This window comes from Pinus tabuliformis, chromosome 8 (genome assembly GCF_031772625.1).
Source record: "Pinus tabuliformis cultivar Carrire ecotype Pingquan chromosome 8, CPIR1, whole genome shotgun sequence".
Lineage (NCBI taxonomy): Eukaryota > Viridiplantae > Streptophyta > Pinopsida > Pinales > Pinaceae > Pinus > Pinus tabuliformis.
The window spans coordinates 543,013,961-543,033,590 of NC_142294.1; the positions used below are offsets into that span (position 1 = coordinate 543,013,961).

The 19,630-nt window shown below is 36.6% G+C and overlaps 1 protein-coding gene across 1 annotated transcript; it reads right to left on the minus strand.

Moving 5' to 3' along the window:
- Window positions 1–17,994: 17,994 nt before the first annotated feature.
- Window positions 17,995–19,270, minus strand: LOC149236571 (peroxidase 5-like). Its single transcript, XM_089368958.1, has 4 exons — window positions 19,030–19,270; window positions 18,845–18,939; window positions 18,565–18,704; window positions 17,995–18,391 (listed from the first exon to the last, which is right to left on the minus strand). The coding sequence occupies exons 1-4, from the start codon at window positions 19,268–19,270 to the stop codon at window positions 17,995–17,997; spliced, it is 873 nt and encodes a 290-aa protein (XP_089225084.1).
- Window positions 19,271–19,630: the final 360 nt, after the last annotated feature.

Here is a 19,630-nt window from a genome sequence, read left to right on the forward strand (position 1 = left end):
GGGGTCCATCTGTCTGCTGTCTTTCCTTGTGAGGAAGTTTTACCTTGATTTTCTTGCATACGATTCCATTGAAGGTTCCATTTTGCCCAGATAGTCTGTTCTTGTGGAATGGTGGGATAATCTTCTTCAGACCAAGTTTGAAGCATCAAGGTTTCTCGAAGGTTTTGACCTATATTATTCCATAGGACTTCTAAAGGGGAGGATTGGTCCTTGAAGATGCATCGATTCCTTTCTTTCCAAACAGTCCACATGAGGAATCCTGGGATAAGTTTCCATAAAGCATTTAACAGTTTGCTTTTGTAAGGACTGTTTGCCCAAGTGTGTATAGTGTTAGAGATATCCTCCTTAACTCGTCCATATTTTTGGCATCTGAAGCTAACTTTTTCCCATAGTCCATTCACCAATGGGAAGGAATTTATTAGGTGCTCAGTGGTTTCTTCCGCTTGTTTGTAGTTGGGACACATAGAAGGCCCATGAAAGCTTCTTTTCCGTAGGTTGTCCCAAGTGAGAATTTTATTTTGGCATAGTAGCCAGAGGAAAGTGGAAACTTTTGGCCAAATGGTGGGGGCCCATACTTTGTTCCATAGTGGGTCTTTGACTATTTGATTTCTTATTGTTAAATTGTAAGCTTCTTGTGTAGTGAAGGTTCCTTTCACCTCATAACCCCATCTGATTTTATCCCTCTTATTAGAGTAGCAAATTTTCCTATTTGAAAGCTCTGTTTCCTGATTGTCCTTGATGAGTTGAGTGCCTTGCCTAATGATGTGATCCAAGTTCATCCTTCCCTGTATCGTTATGCATAGGTAGGCTTCCAGTATTGATTTACCTTTGCCATCCGTTGCCCTTCCCAATCTTGTATTTGTTGAGGTTCGACCAGGTCCTTCAACTTGGGTCTTTGCTGCCAAGAATCTTCCCAGAACCACACATTATTACCATTCCTAATTTCCCAGAAGTTGTGCTGTTGAATTAAATCCTTGTGTTGTTTAGCTGCATTCCAGATGAGAGAACCTGATCCAACTTCTGTGAGTCTGATTAAATCATCAACTGGTTGGTTATTGGTGTATTTTGTTGTCCAAAGGATAGCCCAGGGAGTATGCGGCTTTGAGATCCATTTCCACCAGATGTGAGCTCCCATGACTGCATTACTATGATGAGGATCACGAAGCCCAGTACCTCCATATATTTTTGGGAGGCACACTGTATCCCATTTTACTAGGGCCCATTTTCTCTTTTGGCCTGTGTTTCCCCACAAAAAAGTTCTTTGAATATTTCTAATTTCTTTGAGGACCCATTTTGGTGCTGCCAGAACTGAAAAAAGGTAGAGCGGCATGGATTGCAGCACGACTTTGATTAGGACTAGATGGCTTGCCATGTTTAGCGCTCGGTAAGTCCAGGAAGAGAGATGGGCTTCCAATTTTTCCAAGAGTAATTTCCAAGATGAGTGCTTTAAAGCAGAGTCTGTCATGGGAGCACCCAGGTATTTGGAGGGAAGAGCAGCTATTGTAAAACCCAAGATTCGAGCGATTGAGGCTTTGGTTGTAGCAGGGGTATGAAAGAAAAAGATCTGGGATTTGGTCTTGTTAATGCAAGCTCCAGAGGCATCCGAAAATTCAGACAAAATGGTTTTTAATTTGAGAGCTTCCTGGACCGAGGGATGGCCAAACAACATATTATCGTCCATGAATTGTTGGTGGGTGAAGGCCGGGGTGTTGGGAAAAGTAAGTCCTCTTAGTTGCTGGGTTTGAAGAGCTTCCTTGATGCATCTTCCCAGTCCTTCCGCCATTATGACGAACAGAAAAGGGGAGAGGGGATCTCCTTGCTGGATGCCTCTGGAGGGGCGAAAGGGGGAGGAAGGGATCCCATTGATCAGAATGGAGAAGAAGGAAGATGATATAAGACTCATGACCCATCTGACCTATGGGGGGGGGGGAGAAGCCAAAGGCTATCAACATTTTGTGAATATATTTCCAGCTTAAACTATCAAAAGCTTTGGAGAGGTCGATTTTTAGGAGCATACCTGCTTTTTTGGATTGCTTTAAGGAGTGTATAATCTCATGAGTGAGAATGATTCCATCCATGATTTTCCTTCCTTCCACATAGCCTGATTGCTCGGGTGATATGAGTAGAGGAAGCAGAGGTTTTAGTCTGGAAGCAATAACTTTGGAGATGATTTTGTATATGACATTACATAGAGCAATGGGCCAGAATTTGTCTGGAGTCTAAGAATGGTCTTCCTTGGGGATGAGAGCTATAAAGGTTGCATTCAGATAGGAAAGCATCCATATATTAGTTCTGTATTCCTCAATGACTTGCCAGACATCTTCTTTGATAAGATCCCAAAATCTGTGGAAGAAATTGGAAGTAAAACCATCAGGGCTAGGTGCTTTTCCTTCTTTGAGATGATGCATGGCACTCTCCACTTCTTGTAAAGATATTGGCCTAAAGAGGAGCTGATTGTGTTCCTCAAATATGATCTTTGGGATATTCTTAGTAATTTTCTCAATAGCCTGCAGTCTATCTATCTGAGGTTCCTAGTGTACCTTCTTAAAATGAGTAAGGAACTCTTGTTCAATGTCCTCATGTTTTTCCAACTGATCCCCCTATGGATTTTGAATATTGGTGATGCTTTTATGCATTATTCTTTTGATAGTAGTGCGATGGAAGAACTTTGTGTTTCTTTTACCCTCTTTAAGCCATCTGATTCTTGACTTTTTCTTCCAAAGTATTTCTTCTTTCTTTGCTCTTTCGGATAGTTGTGTTTGCAGGTGTTTTTCCAACTCTGATTTTTCTTTAGACCGTCCTTCTGTGATGATTCTCTACTGTAGTCGTTTCATTTCTTGATCTAGACCATGTTGTGCTTTGAAGGTATTTTCAAAGGTATTCAGATAACATTGTTTAATGTTGTTCTTGAGATTTTTGAGTTTTTGCTGGAATTGATACATTTTTGTACCATCCGGAGGTTTGAAATTTTTCCAAACCACATGAATCAGATTGTTAAAATCTGGGTGCATCATCCAGAAAGCCTCGAAGTGGAAAGGCCTTCATGTGGTGTTACCCGGCCTTTGCCATTGAAGTGTGATAGGCCAATGATCTAAACTTGAGATTGGTACGATCGACGCTGTTAAATCCCCACCTAAATGGATTGCATTGTCTGGTAGTAGGAACTGATCCAATTGTGAGGCGATTTGATGTGCACCTGCTCATTTGTTATTCCATGTGTATATACCATTGTTGGATGACATATCTATGAGATAGTTATCTTGGATGAAGTTTTTGAAGTGAATGCTTTCATTGTCCAATTTGGCCCTGCCCCCTCTTTTTTCTTCCAGCCTTGTTATCATATTAAAGTCTCCTCCTGTGATCTAGATTGGATGTGTTCTTTCAGAGTTGATCAAAGCTAAGGTATTCAATATGTCTATCTTATTCATTGCTTCCTGGGGGAAGTAGACATTGGTTAGATGACCATGTACATTTGTCCCTATAATATGGAAGGTTGCTTGTATAAAATGCTTACTCACATGAATATTATCAAGTGTGATAGCTCGTTCATCCCAGATTATTGCTAGTCCTCTTGATGCACCGAAAGCATCCACTACTGCTACTTTACTACTTGGCCATGCTTTTGCAAGTGTTTGGTCCAGTGTTGTAGAGTTACATTTGGTTTCCTGTATGAAAAAAATATGGAGTTTCTCCATTTAAATCATGTTTTTTATCAGTCTATATTTTCTGGGGTTTTTTAGCCCTCTGATATTCGATGAGATGAGCTTCATTATGCACTACTAGGTAGGGGGTTGTAATACTTTGTAAGCTTGGAATATCTTCCAGATTCCACTAGCATTTCCCCAATGCAGATGGTTCTCTGAATATCGGTTTTCGTGCCTCTTTTTTATTGTCTTTAGTAATATTTTTACCATCTCGTTGACTCCCAGGTAACTTGGATGCCTAAAGATCTTTGTTGCTGTGCTCTGGAGATGATGAATTCTAAGATTTCCAGTTGCCTCTCTGGGATTTTTTCGTATTCTTTTTTCTTGTAAGCTTGCTCTAATCCCAGTATATCCAGATCTCCAATGTCGAAGCTCTCCAGCTCCTCTTCCATGTGTTGGGCCTCACTTCGTTCCGCTATTGTTTCCGCTACAGTCATGGTTTCTGGTTGCACATTGTCAACCTCCATGCCCTGAATATTCCATTTCGGGGAGAGACTGGGGATGGCAGAGTTAAGATCTGTGGATTGTACAGACTTTTGGGCAATCTTAGAGCTCGAGGGGGTGGAATGAGGAGTCATCTTGGGGATGTCCTCCGATTGGTCAGGGATTTCATAGGTATTTAGTTCCGGCTGATTCAAGGTCTCAAAGCTATTACTTGTGGAAGGCATTGAGGTATTGAGTCAAGTTTTTTAAGGCTAGAAGAGGGTTTCTTGTGATTCTTTTTATGGTTGGTGACCTTGGTAAAGCCATCCGAGTCAAATTTATCCGCATTGGAGGGGATCGAGGCTTTCAAATTTGAAGGTCAGTCTCGAAATAGATGGCCAAGAGCATGGAATTTCCTACATCAGAATGGAACATGCTCATAATCTATTGATTGTATCCATTCAAAATCTTCATGGTAAAGACTTACCGCGTCCGGGAGTGCTTTGCTGAGATGCATGTAGACACAAATTCACGCATAGGAGGTATATCACCTGATTTTTGTCTCCTCTGCGATTTTAATGAACTCCCCTAAACCATTCTCGATATCTTACAGCAAGTCTTCATCTTAGTACTCCAAAGGGAGTGAATAAAGGAAAATCCACATTGGTGCCAAGCTTAAATCCTCTTTCTCCAGATTGAATCTTTCAATCCAATCTCTCAGATATAAACCTCCTGCATTGAAAAAGTACGGTCCTCCACCAAGGACTCTGTTTTGATCTTCTATACAGTTGAAAATCGCTGTAAATAAGCCTTTAGGCCCCAACTACAAGGTAATGTGCCCATTTGTTTTCCATTTGGCTGCTATCCAGCCATGCAAAGCTTTCTCTGTGGGCCAAAAGCCTATAAACTTTCCAATCAGCACATGATCCTTCATGTACTGGATTTGAGTGTTGATCTGGTGGCTTGGGAGCTCAATCTTAGGTCTTTAAGCCACTACAGGTTTACATGTGGCCGACGTCACCTTGGGAGCTTCATTCTTGTTTGTATTGTCTGGCAAAGTTTTTGGATCTGGTCTAGCATCATCCTAATGTTCTGTTTTGACATCTTCAACGACATTGGGGGGAGGTGCCCTATCCTCCCCTTGAGGTGTTTCCATTGCTTGTGAACTGATCCTTTTTTGTGTAGTGTTTGTATCTTTACTGCTGAGCAAAGACAAAATACCATGGTCTGTGCAGGTCTATCATTTGCAAGTCTGTCTCAAACCCTAGTTGTCCATGATCGCTTGACGGATTTCCTCTAGGAAAAAATCCTAAGGTTAATATTATAAACCCTAATACTAAAAATTATAAACTCAAAGTTAAACTTTAATATTATAAACTCACTATTAAAAGTCCCTCATATTATAAACCTCATATTAAACCCATGTTTTGTAATGTAACAATGTGAAATTGAATAAATTACAATGTAATGTAACATTGTGATAATGATTGTTAGACGTATTTTCATATTGAGACAATATTTGTAACAATGTGATGTTGGATACATTTTTGTACCTTTCCAATGTTATAGTATTAAACCCTTGATATTATAATCTGAATGGATTAGTAAAGATAAAGGATTAATACTAAAAACATAAAGGGGTTATAAACCCAAGGGTATAATATTAAAACCAAGAGATTAATGTTATAAACCCAAGAGATATAGACCGTAAGATAAATATTACAAACCCCAATATAAACATTATAGCCTAAGATTCATATCATTAACATTATGATTAATATTATACACCCAATTGACTAATAAAACCAAATAATTAATATTAAAAATAAAAGGGATTAAAAACCCAAGTGACTAACATCAATCCCTAAGATGAATATTAAATGCTAGGAATGTTAACCATAAAATTAATAAATCTAATATATTAATATTTTAAACACTAGGCTTAATATTAAACCCTGGGAATTTAACCCTATGATTAATATTATAAACCCATGGAATTTATATTATAAACCTAATGGATTATAAAGCCAAGGGATCTATATTAAATCCTATGATTAATATTATAAACTCTATCAATAATATTATACCGTAGGAATATGAACCCTTACATTAATAAACCCAAGGGATTGATATTATAAATCCAAGGCACTAATAAAAACAAGGTATTAATACTAAAAACCAAAAAACCCAAAGGATTAATATTGTAAACCAAACGTATATAATCCCTAAGGATTAATATTGATTTTCACTTTGAGACAATATTTGTCACGATGCGACGTTGGACAATGATTGATCTTGATTAATTTTCTTATTGAGAGAATCTTTGTCACAATGTGATATTGGACCATAGTTAACCATGGTTGACAATGATTGACAATGATTAACCATGGTTGATTTCATATTGAAAATATCTATCACAATGTGACCATGGATATTGATCGTTGACCATTGTTGACCATGGTTGATTTTCATATTGAGACAATATTTGTCACAATGTGATGTTGAAACATGGTTGGCAATGGTTGACAATGGTTGAAAATGGCTAATTTTCATATTGATACAATATTTATCATGGTGCGACATTGGATGATGGTTGACCATGGCTCTTTTTATATTTACCATGATTAACCATGGTTGACCATAATTAACCATGGTTGACCATGATTGATCACGATTGATTTTCATTTTGAGACAATCCTTGTCACAATATGACATTTGACCATTGTTGACAATGATTGAAGATAGTTGACCATTTTTTATTTTCATATTGAGAAAATATTTGTTATAATGTGACGTTGGACCATGGTTGACCATGTTTGATGATGGTTGAGGATGGTCGATGATTTTTGATGAGTGTTTAACATGGTTGATTTTAATATATGAGACAATTTTTGTCAGAATGTGAAATTGGACTATGGTTGACCATGATTATAAACCCAAGGAATTGATACTATAAACCCAAAAGGATTAATAAAACCGAAACCCTAGGTTGAATATTAAACCCTATGAATATAAACCATAAAATTAATAAACCCAAGAGATTAATATTGTAAACGCCAGACTTAATATTAAACCATAGGAATATATCCCTATAATTAATATTACAAATCCAATAAATTTATATTATAAACCTAATGGATTATAAGCCCAAGGGATCTATATTAAATCCAAGGATTAATATTATAAATTCTATCAATAATATTATACACTGGGAATATGAACCCTTACATTAATAAACCCAAGGGATTGATATTATAAACCCAAGACACTAATAAAAACAAGGGATTAATACTAAAAACCTAAAAAACCCAAAGGATTGATATCGTAAACCCAAGTTATCAAACCTTAAGGTAAATATTATAAACCCTAAAATAAACATTGTTGACCATCATTGACCATGGTTGATTTTCATATTGAGACAATATTTGTCACAATGCGACATTGGACCATGGTTGACCATGATTGATTTTCATATTAAGAGAATCTTTGTCACAATGTGACATTGGACAATGGTTAACCATGGTTGACCATGATTGACCATAGTTTACCATGGTTGATTTCCCTATTGACAATTTTTGTCACAATGCGACATTGGACCATGGTTAGCGACGGGTGACCATGGTTGTGACAATGTCACATTGGACCAAGACACAATCTTTGTCATGATGTGACCATGGTTATTGATAAACCCAAGGTTTTAATATGGATAAACCCGAGGGATTATAAATTAAAGAGATTAATATTAAACCCAAAGATTAATATTATAGCTCATATGCTTAATATCAAACTTAGGAATATAAACTCTACGATTAATATTAGAAACCCTAAGAAAAATATTATAAACCCAAGGGATTACTAAACTCATAAGGTTAATATTAAAAACCTGATGGATTAAAAACCTAAGGGAATAACATTAGACCGTAGGATTAATATTAAATCCTATGAATGTAAACCCTAATATTAATATTATAAACCTTAAGATTAATATTATAAACCCAAGAGATTAATACTATAAATCCAAGGAATTAATAAACCTAAATGGATTGATATTATAAACTCAATAGATTATAAATCAAGGGGAATAATTTTAAACCCAAGGGATTAATATTATAAAGATATGGGATTGATTAAACCAAAGGATTAATATAAAAAATCTAAGTGATTGACAAACACAATGGATTTATATTAAACCCTAAGATTAATATTACAAACCCTAAACTACAAATTATAAACCCAATGTTAAACTTTAATATTATAAACTCATTATTAAAAGGCCCTAATATTATAAACCTTGTATTAAAACCAAGTTTTGTAATGTAAAAATGCCACATTGAATAAATTACAATGTAATGTGACATTGTGATAATGATTGTTAGACTTATTTTCATTTTGAGACATTGTTTTTCACAATGTGATGTTAGATACATTTTTGTACCATTCGAATGTTATAGTATTAAACAGCTGATATTATACGCCCAAGGCACTAATAAACCTAAGGGATTAATACTAAAAATGGAAGGGGTTATAAACCTAAGGGATTGATATTATAAACCCAATGGATATAGACCCTAAGATAAATATTATAAACCCTAAAATAAACATTATACCTTAATATTCATATCATGAACCTTGTGATTAATATTATAAACCCAAAGGATTAATATTAAAAATCCAAGGGATTATATACCTAAGTGAATAACGTTAAACCATAGGATAAATATTAAACCCTAGGAATGTAAACCATAAAATTAATAAACCTAAGAAATTAATATTGTAAACACTAGGCTTAATATTAAACCCTAGGAATATAACCCTATGATTAATATTATAAACTCAAGGAAATTATTTTGTAAACCTAATGGATCTTATAAACCTAAGAGATCTATATTAAATCCTAGGTTTAATATTATAAACTTGATCAATAATATTATATCCTAGGAATATGAACCCTTACATCAATAAACCCAAGTGATTGATTCAAAATAAAATTCTTTTAGATAAGGAGGAAGAATGGAGAATTAAGAGCCGGGCAATATGGTTAAAATCTGGTGATGAAAATACCAGGTTTTTTCATAACTATGCAAAAGGAAGGAAATCAGTAAATACCATTTGGAGCCTTAAAGATGAAGAAGGGAGGGAGGTCAGCTCCTTTTCTGATCTCTCAAGTCTAGGAAAGAGGCATTTTGAAAGAATTTTCTCTGATTCAGGGGAGGCTACCATTGCTGAAATCCTTAGAACAGCTCAATGTTTTCCGAGGTTTGTGGAGGAGGAAGAAGCAGAGGACCTATCTATACCTGTTTCCAAGGAGGAGGTTGAAGCAGCTATGAAAATTATGGCAAAAGACAAGAGTCCTGGCCCTGATGGATGGACTATTGAACTTTTCCTATTCTTTTTTGACCTGATTGGTTCTGAAATCACTGATGTAATAGAAGAATCAAGACAGAAGGGAGAGGTCTATAGGCCTTTTAACTCTACCTTTATAGCCCTCATTCCAAAGAAAGATAACCCTGGAGACTTTGAAGATTTTAGGCCTATTTCCCTGTGCAATTGTATTTATAAGATCATAGCAAAAGTGATTGCTATCCGAATCTTTCCTATTCTGTCTAGGAACATTTCAATGGAACAATTTGGGTTTCTAGATGGCAGGCAAATTCATGAAGCAATTGGGGTAGCACAGGAGGTTATCCACAGTGTCAGGCAAAAGAAAATGAAGGGAGCGGTCTTAAAAATAGACTTATCCAAAGCCTACGACCGCATCAACTGGCTTTATTTGCGAATGATGCTGACCCACCTGGGCTTCAACTATTCTTTCACCAGCTGGATTATGGGATGCATCACAAATGTCAGTTTTGCAGTTCTGATCAATGGCTCTGCTTCCCCTTTTTTCAACAGCCAAAGAGGTCTCAGGCAAGGATGCCCCTTATCGCCGCTCCTGTTCCTATTGGTGGCAGAAGGTCTGAGCAGATTGATCCACAATGCCAGAAGAGAAGGGAAGGTAAAAGGTATCGAGGTAGCAATCAACCTCTTTATCACTCATTTACTTTTTGTCGATGACATTCTGATTTTTTCAAATGGTTCATCTAACGAAATTAAGGAGTATAAGAGCATTTTTGACCTCTTTATGAAAGCCACTGGAATGCAGATAAACACTAGCAAATCTCAAATATGTGCAGCAGACCTCGACAGAAGAGAAAGAGAAAGAATAACCAATCTTTTTTCTTTTCCTCTTCAGCCTCTGGACATTCCCTTTAAATATTTGGGGTTCTGGTTAAAGCCAGTGGCATACAAGAAAGAGGATTGGCACTGGCTCATTGCAAAGATTGAAGCCAGAATTAATCATTGGAGCTTCAGGTGGCTCTCCAGAGCAGGCAGATTGACACTCCTTAAATCAGTCCTGTTAGCCATCCCAGTTTACTGGGCTGCTCTAACTTGGGTCCCTAAAGGAGTGCTGGAGAAAATCAGGAAGATTTGCAGTAGATTCTTATGGGCAGGTTCTGCAAAGGACTCATCGGTTCTTCCTTGGGTGGCATGGGATAAGATTGCAAGACCTAAAGAATGGGGAGGATGGGGAATCAAAAGACTCCCCGAGTTCAGTTTGTCCCTGGCAGCAAAGTCAGGGTGGAGATTAATTTCGATGGAGAATCTATGGACAAAGGTAGTCAAAAGGAAGTACATAGACCCAATTCCTTTAGAAGACTGGATCCGCAGTCAGCAAAAGAAACAGAGGAATATATCTGTCATTTGGAAGGCTACGCTGGAAGCTTTCTCTGTGATCGAACAGGGCCTTGCCTGGAAAGTGGGAGATGGTAGTCACATCAGAATTGGAAGAGACCCTTGGGTGGGATGCAATGAAGCATATGCACTGTCTCCAGGTCTCCTTAGACACCTTGATAATATAGGAATAGTCACTCTAAATCAGGTGGAGAAAGTCGGCCATTCCACTATATGGGGTCAGGCATGGAAAAGTGATGAAGAACTAGGTTTAAATATCAGATGGAAGAATGAATGGGCGTCCTTTATCCAAGAACTCCACCGCTCACATGTCAGACTAAAAAACGAACCTGATAAGTTGATATGGGCTCTGGGTAAAACTGGAGATTACTACCCCAAAGAAGGGTACTCATACCTAATGAAACAGAAAGGATGGGATATCCCTGAGTGGTGGTCTAAAAGCATTTGGAAACTGTCAAGTCCAGCAAAGGCCAGGCTTTTCCTTTGGTGTTTGCTGAAAGGAAAAATCCCAACCTGGGATAGACTACAAGCTAGATACCTTATCGGTCCAGGAAGATGCCCTTTATGCAAATCAGATGGGGAATCCATTAGACATCTCTTTACTTCTTGCACTGTCTCTTTAAAGATTTGGGATGAGCTTACTGGTCTGCTTAATATCAAAGCTCAATGGGGGTCTGAACCTCTGGAAGATGCATGGAGAAACTGGTGGCAGAATCACCCGGATGGAAATTTGAGAAACCTGCCTCTCATTTTCTTCTGGGGTGTATGGCTTGCTAGAAATAAAAGTATTTTTCAAGATTATACCATCCCATCATCTGTCACTGCTTCTAACTGCGCAGCAATCTACTTAGCTATCCCAGCTCCTGAAGTGAAAAATCCCCCAATCCGTAACAAGCCTTTTATTATCAAGGAAGGCATCCCCTGGGCTTTTTTTGATGGAGCATCCCAGAACAATAGGGCTGGCGCCGGGATGAGCATTCACATATCCGCTGAACATTACCTAAAAGCTTCTGTTGGTTTGGGCTCCGGGACTAATAACTTTGCCGAGTTGTCTGCTCTTCATCTTCTGCTTTGCTGGCTTCACCAGAGGAACATTTTCACTATACAGATCTTTGGCGACTCTCAAAATGTCATCAACTGGGTCATTGGGAATGCATCATGTCATAATCAGACTTTAAGGCCCTTGTTAGAAGAAATTGTGTTATTAAAATCCTCATTTAACAGTTTTCAAATTTGTCATATCTACAGGGAGAATAATGAAGAAGCCGATCAGCTTTCTAAAGCTGGCTTACAACAGGTTCTGGGCGGATGGTCGATAGAGGAAGTCTTCCAGGGGCAACAATCTACATACAATCAGCCCCCTTTTGCACCTCCATTTTGAATGGGGATTCCTCTCCTCTCTTCTTTCATTTACAGTACTATGTTTTTTACAGTTTTACAAAAAAGACTCTGTCACCATATAAATTTTGTTTTTTCTGTTTCGGCCTCCTAAAAACTGTTTGAAAAACGTATGTCTCATCACACAGTCGACACTTTATATATGCCAGATTGATATATGGGGTTGTTTTCCTTCTTAGAAGGAGGCCTCAAGTTGTGTTTTGTCGAAAAATGTTTTTCTGTTTCAAAAGCTCTGGACGAGTGATAGTGACGGACAGTCACACTTGTCTGAGTCAGAATGTTATGGTTGTTTTGATGTACAAAATGTCTACAGCCAGCCGGTGATAGCTCTAGTCGAACCAAATATTTTGACAGTGATCCAGCAGAATGTAAAACTTTTTATTATGCTAATGAAAAGTTTTTGATTTTTTCTTCGGAAAAAAAAAACCCAAGTGATTGATATTATAAATCTAAGACACTAATAAAAACAAGGTATTAATACTTAAAACCTAAATAACCCAAAGGATTAATATTGTAAATCCAAGGTATATAAACCCTAAGATAAATATTATAGACCCTAAAAAAACATGGTTGACCACAATTGATTTTAATTATGAGACGATATTTGTCGCAATGCGGCGTTGGACCATGGTTGACCATGATTAATTTTCATATTGAAAGAATCTTTGTCACAATGTGACATTGGAGTATGGTTAACCATGGTTGACCATTGTTGATTTTCATATATCTTTGTCACAATGTGACCATGGCTATTGATGATCATTGACCATGATTGACCATGGTTAATTTTCATATTGAGACAATCTTTGTCAAAATGCGATGTTGGACCTTGGTTGATAATGGTTGACGTTGGTTGATGATTCTTGATGATGACTAATTTTTCTATTGAGACAATATTTATCACAATGTGATGTTGGACCATGGTTCACCATGATTGACCATGGTTGACGATGGTTGATGGTGGGTTGAGCATGGTTGATTTTCATATCAACACAAATTTTCTCACAATGTGACATTGGACCATGGTTGTCCATGATTATAAACCTAAGAGATTGATATTATAAACCCAAAGGGATAAATGAACCGAAAGGATTAATATTGAAAGAATGAGGGATTATAGATGCTAGGGAATAACATTAAACACTAGGATGAATATTAAACTCTACGATTATAAACCATAAAATTAATAAACCCAAGAGATTAATATTGTAAGCACTAGGCTTAAAGATTAAACCCTGGGAATATAACCCTATGATTAATATTATAAACCCAACAAATTTATATTATAGAAGTAATGGATTATAAAACCAAGGAATCTATATTAAATCCTCGGATTAATATTATAAACTCTATCAATAATAATATGCACTAGGAATATGAACCCTTACATTAATAAACCTAAAGGATTGATATTATAAAACCAAGACACTAATAAAAGCAAGGGATTAATACTAAAAACCTAAAAAACCCAAAGGATTGATATTGTAAACCTAAGGTATATAAAACCTAAGATAAATATCATAAACCCTAAAACAAAGATGGTTGACCATCGTTCACCATGGTTAACTATAGTTGATTTTCATATCGAGACAATATTTATCACAATGCGACGTTGGACCATGGTTGACCATGATTCACTTTTATATTAAGAGAATCTTTGTCACAATCTGGCATTGGACCATGGTTGACCATTATTGACCATAGTTGACCATGGTATATTTTTTGTATTGACAATTTTTGTCAGAATGTGACATTGGACCATGGATGACCAAGGTTGTGAGAATGGCACATTAGACCATGACACAATATTTGTCACAATATAACCATGAATATTGACGATCATTGACCATGGTTGATTTTCATAGTGAGACAATCTTTGTCACAATGTGATGTTGGCCCATGGTTGAGAATGGTTGACCATGGTTGACGATGGCTAATTTTGATATTGAGACAATATTTGTCACAATGTGACCTTGCACCATGGTTCACCATGATTGATGATGGTTGATATTCATATTGACTATGATTGACCATGGTTGAAAATGCTTGACCATGGTTGATTTTCATTTTGAGACAATCTTTGTCAAAATGTGAAATTTCACCTTGGTTGACTATGATTAAGGATGGTTGACCATGGTTGATTTTCATATCGAGAAAATATTTGTTATAATGTGATGTTCGAGCATGGTTGACCATGAATGACCATAGTTTATGATGGTTGAGAATCATTAAACATGGCTGATTTTCATATTGAGACAATCTTTGTCACAATGTCACATTGGACCATGGTTGATCATGATTATAAACCCAAGGGATTGATATTATTAACCCAAAGGGATTAATAAACCTAAATGATTAATATTAAAAAACCAATGGATTATAAAACGAAGGGAATAACATTAAACTCTAGGATGAATATTAAACCATAGGAATATAAACCATAAAATTAACAAACCCAAGAGATTAATATTGTAAACACTAGGCTTATTTAACCCTACGATTAATATTATAAACCCAAGGAATTTACATTATAAACCTAATAGATTCTAGACCCAATGGATCTATCTTAAATCCTAAGATTAATATTATAAACTCTACCAATAATATTGTACCCTAAGAATATGAGCGCTTACATTAACACCCAAGGGAAATATATTATAAACCCAAGGCATTAATAAAAACAAGGGATTAATAGTAAAAATATGAAATAACCAAAGGATTAATATTGTAAACACAAGGTATATAAACCCTAAAATCACCATGGTTGACCATGGTTGACTTTTCAAGTTAAGATAATATTTATCACAATGCGATGTTGGACCATGATTAATTTTCATATTGTGAGAATATGTCACAATGTGACATTGGACCTTGGTTAGTGATGGTTGACCATGATTGACCATTGTTGACCATGGTTGATTTTCATATTAACAATCTTTGTCACAATGCGATATTGGACCATGGTTGACCATGGTTAGCCATGGATGACCATGGTTGTGACAATGTGGCATTAGTCCATGACACAATCATTGTCACAATGTGACCATGGCTATTGATGATCATTGACCATGATTGACTATTCTTGATTTTTACATTGAGACAATCTTTGTCACAATGCGATGTTGGACTATGGTTGACAATGACTAATTTTGGTATTGAGACAATATTTGTCACAATGTGATGCTGGACCATGGTTACCATGATTAACTATGACTGATTTTAATTTTGAGACAATCTTTATCACAATGTGACATTTGACCATGGTCGACTATGATTGAAGATGGTTGACCATGGCTGATTTTCATATTTAGAAAATCTTTGTTATAATGTGACATTGGAGCATGGTTTACAATGAATGACCATGGTTGACCATGGTTGATGATGGTTGAACATGGTTTATTTTCATATCGAGACAATATTTGTCACAATGTGACATTCGATCATGGTTGATTATGGTTGACGATGATTATAACCCCAAGGTATTGATATTATAAACCCAAAGGGTTAATATTAAAATACCAAGGGATTATAAACCCAAGGGAATAGCATTGAACCCTAGGATGAATATTAAACCCTAGGAATATAAACCATGAAATTAATAAACCCAAGAGAGTAATATCGTAAACACTAGGCTTAATATTAAACCCTAGGAATATGACCCTATGATTAATATTATAAACCAATGGAAACTATATTATAATCCTAATGGATTATAAACCCAAGGGATGTATATAAAATCTTAGGATTACTATTATAGATTCTATCAATAATATTATAACCTAGGAATATGAACCCTTACATTAATAACCCACGAGATTGATATTATAAACCCAGGGAACTAATCAACACAATGGGTTAATACTAAAAACCTAAAAAACCCAAATGATAAACCCATGGTATATAAACCCTAAGATAAATGGTATAAACCCTAAAACAAATATCGTTAACCATGGTTGACCATTGTTGATTTTCATCTTGAGACAATATTTGTCGCAATGCGATGTTGACCATGGTTGGCCATGATTGATTTTCATATTGAGATAATATTTGTCATAAAGTGACGTTGGACAATGGCTAACCATTATTGACCTTAATTGACAATGGTTGACCATGGATGATTTTCATATTGACAATCTTTGTTACAATGCGAAGTTCGGACCATGGCTATTGATGATAATTGACCATGATTGACATTGGTTGATTTTCATATTGACACAATCTTTGTCGCAATACGATGTTGGACCATGGTTGAGAATGGTTGACTATGTTTGACGATGGCTAATTTTGATATTGCGACAATCTTTGTCAAAATATGACATTGGACCATGGTTGACCATGATTGACCATGGTTGATTTTCATTTTGAGACATTCTTTGTCACAATGTGACACTTGACCATGGTTGACTAAGGTTGAAAATGGTTGAGCATGATTGATTTTCATATTGAGAAAATCTTTGTTATAATGTGACATTGGACCATGGTTGACGATGGTTGACGATGGTTGAGCATGGTTGATTATCATATTAAGATAAATTTTTTTACAATGTGACATTGGACCATGGTTGACCATGATTATAGACCCAAGTTATTGATATTATAAACTAAAGGGGCTAATAAGTGCAAGGGATTAATACTCAAAACCCAAAGGATTATAAACCCAAGGGAATAATATTAAACCTAAGGATTTAATATTATACACCCAAGGTATATAAATCCTAAAACAAACATGGTTGACCATCGTTTACTATGGTTGATTTTCATATTGACACAGTTTTTGTCACAATGCGATGTTGGACCATGGTTATTCATGATTGATTTTCATATTGAGAGAATCTTTCTCATAATGCAAATTTGAACCACAATTGACCATGATTGATTCTCATATTGAGACAATATTTTTCACAATGCAACTTTGGACCATGGTTGACAATGGAAGACCATGGTTGTCATAATGTAACGTTGGATGAAGAGGCAATCTTCGTCAAAATGTGATCATGGTTATTGATCATAGCTAACCCTGGTTGACCATGATTGATCATCTTTGACTTTCATATTGAGACAATATTTGTCACTATGCGACGTTTGACTATGGTTGACCACAGTTGACAATGGTCGATGTGTGTTGACCATTGTTGATTTTCATATTGAGACAATCTTTGTCACATTGTGACGTTGGACCATGGTTGATTTTCATATTGATGTTGATTGACCATGATTGACAATGTTTGACCATAATTAACCATGGTTGACTACGATTGATTTTGATATTGAGACAATCTTTGTCACAATGTGATGTTTGAATAGATATTATAAACTCTAAAATAAACATGCTTGACCATTGTTGACCATGATTGACTTTCATATTGACATAATCTTTGTCATAATGTGGTGTTAGACGGCGGTTGACCATGATTGATTTTCATATGAAGACAATATTTATCATAATGTGAAGTTGGAGCATGATTGATTTTCATATTGAAACATTATTTTTCATATTGTAAAGTTGTACCATGCTTAAATTTAAATTTTCCATAAACACATTTAATTAAGAAAATCATTAAATTCCCCATTTCAATAAAATCGTAAAAATTTATAAAATGCTGGCCACCAAAATTGATAAAAGAATTCTTACGATAATTTATTATTTTATGAAAAGAAACGTAGCAGCCAATACACGCTGTGAAAAGAAATACATGTAATTTAATCGTTGAAAAATGCAAAATTTCCAAATTTTAACCTAACGAAAACGAAATTTCCAATATGTTTTAACAGTTGGCAATCCTGCAGTTGGCGCTACTCCCTGGTTGCCAGTCAATACATTCATATCTCCCATTTTTATCATTGCGGCAGCAAATATTTTCTGCCATCTGACCACGTTAAGGCCCGAGTTTGCAGTCACACTGGATTTGCTGTTTGGATCTGTTAGCAGCGTTGCATCCGATGTAAACAGACCACGGTTAGCTACAACGTCATTGTAATACAAGTTGTCCAGGATGAGTGGCGTTTTAGGATCCATGACCACGGTCGTGTTGCTGTTGCTGGGGCTGCCTTGGGGACAGCTCTGCTTCAGTGTCTGAGCATACGTCGGATCAAGGGACGGGTCCATTGTTTTCATGCCGCTGAAATAGTAGAGCCTACTCACGAATGAAGTACAATGAGAGACACCAATTGTGTGTGCTCTTGCATGCGCCCAAACAACACAAACATGATTTTACTCAACCTATGCTTTTGCTCAACCATTATTGTCATCTAGTAACATTGACCTGTTAATGGTTTGCAGGTCTGAGAATATACCCGACAATGTAACCATCTCGTCCTGGGATAGGCCTTTGGCTGTGTTAAATTGAAGGTAGGGGGAGGTAGATTTCCGCGAATGTTGGAAGCTAGTGATATATTTCCATCCTTTCTTCCAGCTGGAACATCCCAGGAGAAGGGAATAGGACATGCCTGCGATCAATAATCATTAATTATTAGAATGCATTGAGCATTGGCATCATGCTATGCCATAATTAATTTAATGGTCGTTAAGACAATACCAGTGATGCGCTATCTCTAGCCGCAAATGCGAATATATCTGCACGTCAGACCTCCTTTGGGCAGACCGCCTCTATTTGCAATTTTGCTTCGTCAATCACGTCGAATCCTCCAAGGCTCGGATTGTTAGTCGTAGAGTCTTTCTCCGCTACGAACGGAACCAACGCATCCAAGTGCAGGAGTTCCACTTCCGTATTTCAAAAACCTCATTCATTTACAGTCTAGCAAAGTACATTACCAAACGTAAATGTGATACTTACCCTGACAAAACAGTCGTGGAAATGCAACCGTATAAGCTTAGCAGCTATTCCAGTAAAGTTAAGGAACCCACTGCTAACTACCCCAAGCACAATGGGTTCAGCTTGTGGACAAATAGTATTGTAATAGCCCACTACAAGGTTGTCGCTTACTGCAGCGCCAGCTAAGGCACAAAATAATACAGCGAAGAGGGTCACCTTATGGCACAGAGTCTTTGCCATTTCACCTCCTTGGAAACCGACATCAAGAAAAACCAGAAAATGAAGTCATTCCGATCATTAATTTGCTTACAAATATGGATCCCGAAAAAGTCTATCAGAACGGTTGAAAGACTATCTATTGCTACCCAAGTTCTCGCCTTGGATGACAGCTGGGAGTTGATCGTTCGCTGAGCGAGTCAAGTTTGTAACTGAATACTGAGAATCATGTATGTGAAGCTACAAGTATTTATAGATGTATATAACCGTATTTGGGATGGCAAAGGCGAGGAGTTTAGCTCAGAGTTGCGGGAATGTCAAGTTCAGGAAATAAGTCTTATGTTGCGGCAAAGATATTGCAACTACACTGAGGCTTAGGCTTAA